At 45.4% G+C, this 2500-nt stretch overlaps 1 protein-coding gene across 1 annotated transcript in view; it reads left to right on the forward strand.

The window, feature by feature from the left end:
• The window catches only part of fstl5 (follistatin-like 5), a 302534-nt gene that overhangs the window by 238859 nt on the left and 61175 nt on the right, over positions 1 to 2500 (forward strand). The window contains exon 8 of the mRNA XM_084331655.1: positions 1711 to 1872. Coding sequence (XP_084187781.1) covers positions 1711 to 1872 — 162 coding nt within the window. The remainder of the gene's footprint in view (positions 1 to 1710; positions 1873 to 2500) is intronic.

Genomic DNA, 2500 nt, shown 5'->3' on the forward strand with positions numbered 1-2500 from the left:
CCAATCGTGTGACAGCGGTGCTCTGTCGTTACAGCCTCGTCTGCACAGAGAATTCCACCCCAAAACGCTTGTCTAAACGCAAAATTAAAAGTGAAACCGCAAGATGACTTTTGCGGTTTCTGTTCACAAAACGCTCGTCTAAACGTAGCCTAAGACAGCTGAGACTGTTACGGTTCACTGTTCTCTGCCCAGATCCCCCCTCTCCCTGCTCCTCACTTTCCCCCACCTGCTGGACAATTTACATCATTCACCCTTGGACTACCCTCACCAGTGCATACCCTCCTCTCTCTGCCAGCATTGCTGTGCTCTCGTTTTGGAGAATCCTTGTTTATTGCCTTGTTTTTTAGTAAAGCTCTATTTTTGACTACACCCCGTCTCGTCCTGCCTATTCTCTCCTCGTCCTGTCTGCTATTGGGTCCTCCACAACACCGTTCCGTAACAGAGACAGCTGAGACATCTGCGACACCTGAGACACCTGATACACAACTGAGACATCTGCGACATCTGAGACAGATGAGACACTTGAGACACATGAGACACATGAGACAGCTGAGACACTTGAGACATTTGATACACATGAGACATCCGATACATCTGAGACACTTGAGACATCTGAGACACATGAGACATCTGATACATCTGAGACACTTGAGACACATGAGACACATGAGACAGCTGAGACAGCTGAGACACTTGAGACACATGAGACACATGAGACAGCTGAGACAGCTGAGACATCTGAGACACCAGAGACATCTGAGACAGCTGAGACACCTGAGACAGCTGAGACAACTGAGACAGATGAGACACTTGAGACACATGAGACAGCTGAGACATCTGAGACATCTGAGACACTTGAGACATCTGATACACATGAGACATCCGATACATCTGAGATACTTGAGACACATGAGACACATGGGACAGCTGAGACATCTGAGACACCTGAGACACCAGAGACATCTGAGACACCTGAGACAGCTGAGACAACTGAGACACCGGAGACAACTGAGACATCTGAGACACTTGAGACACCTGAGACATCTGAGACACATGAGACATCTGATACATCTAAGACACTTGAGACATCTGAGACACATGAGACACATAAGACACATGAGACATCTGATACAGCTGAGACAGCTGCCTGTTTATTTTCTCTCTTTTTTGTCTTCCTTTTTTTGGAATGTCTTTTGAATGAACTCATGTTTAAAAAGTGCAAATTATTCATACAAATATTGTGAGAAAAAGAAGAAACCTTCTAGCGAAGAGAGCTGCATTTACTTTGGTGTCTTTCGCTTCCCTTTAGCTCCCTCCGCTCCCTCTGCTCGTCTCCCCTCGTCTCCCTGCCTGACAAAAGGTTGCATAAAATCAATGGCCGTCAAACAAAATCAATGGCCGTCCGAACGGAGGTTCTCTCCGTGATTTATCTGGCTGATTTGTTTTGCTGTCGCTGGCTCCGCGGTGCACTTGTTACCTAATGGCATTCAGCGCAATGCTGGAAATGTTCTCCATCCTATCGGTGGCGTACCTTAATGTCGAGACAGACGTTAAATGGACTTGGCATTACTCTAAAAGGAAACTTCTCATTCAATATGGGTGCTGTGTTCCTCAAAAGAGCTATTCATGTAAAGGAGTGTGTGTGTGTGTGGAGGGCTCCCGTTTATTTAAACATTCCAATCTTCCTTCCTTCTCTCCCCCGCAATCCAGTTCCTCCTGTCATCCGGGTTTATCCGGAGAGCCAAGCCAGGGAGCCTGGCGTGACGGCTAGCCTCCGTTGCCACGCGGACGGCATCCCCAACCCACAGCTGGCGTGGCTGAAGAACGGCATGGACATTGCGACCAAGCTGTCCAAGCAGCTCACTCTGCAAGGTGGGGGATACAGTAGCAGGAGTGTAGAAGCCCAGTGTACATACAGTAGTATAATGTAAATGAACGAGAAAGTAGTGGTCAGCCAGGCACAGAGAATCTTTCAGGATCCTTCTCATATTCTTTATCCCGAATATGAAGTTCTTCCCTCAGGGAGACGGTTCAGAACAAGTAGATATAAGAGCAACCGCTACAAGCTCTCCTTCCTTCCTAAATTATACTAGAGGTTGATTCCTTTGAGGTGCCACCTAACAGTGGGCTGTCACCTCTTTCTTTCTTGTCCAAGTCTTAATCTGTTGTAATTGAATTAGGGCAGGGTGCAATATGAAGCTTTTTGAAGCTTTTGAAACGAGTTTACCTACTTATGTATTATGGTTGCACGTGTCTATAAATTGTCATATTTGTCTAACTGAATGAATGATTGTTATATATTTTTAGGGATGCTTGATATTGGCTTTTTTACCGATATACCGATATTGTCCAACTCTTAATTTCCGATACCGATATCAACCGATATCAACCGATACCGATATATGCAGGGTTTTCCCCCCCAAAAAACTGAATAATTTCAGGTAATTAACATTACATATCTCTTGTTGTGGAATTAACACAACATTATGCATACTTTTGA

Source organism: Notolepis coatsorum, assembly GCF_963971535.1.
Source record: "Notolepis coatsorum genome assembly, chromosome: 16".
Classification (NCBI taxonomy): Eukaryota; Metazoa; Chordata; class Actinopteri; order Aulopiformes; family Paralepididae; genus Notolepis; species Notolepis coatsorum.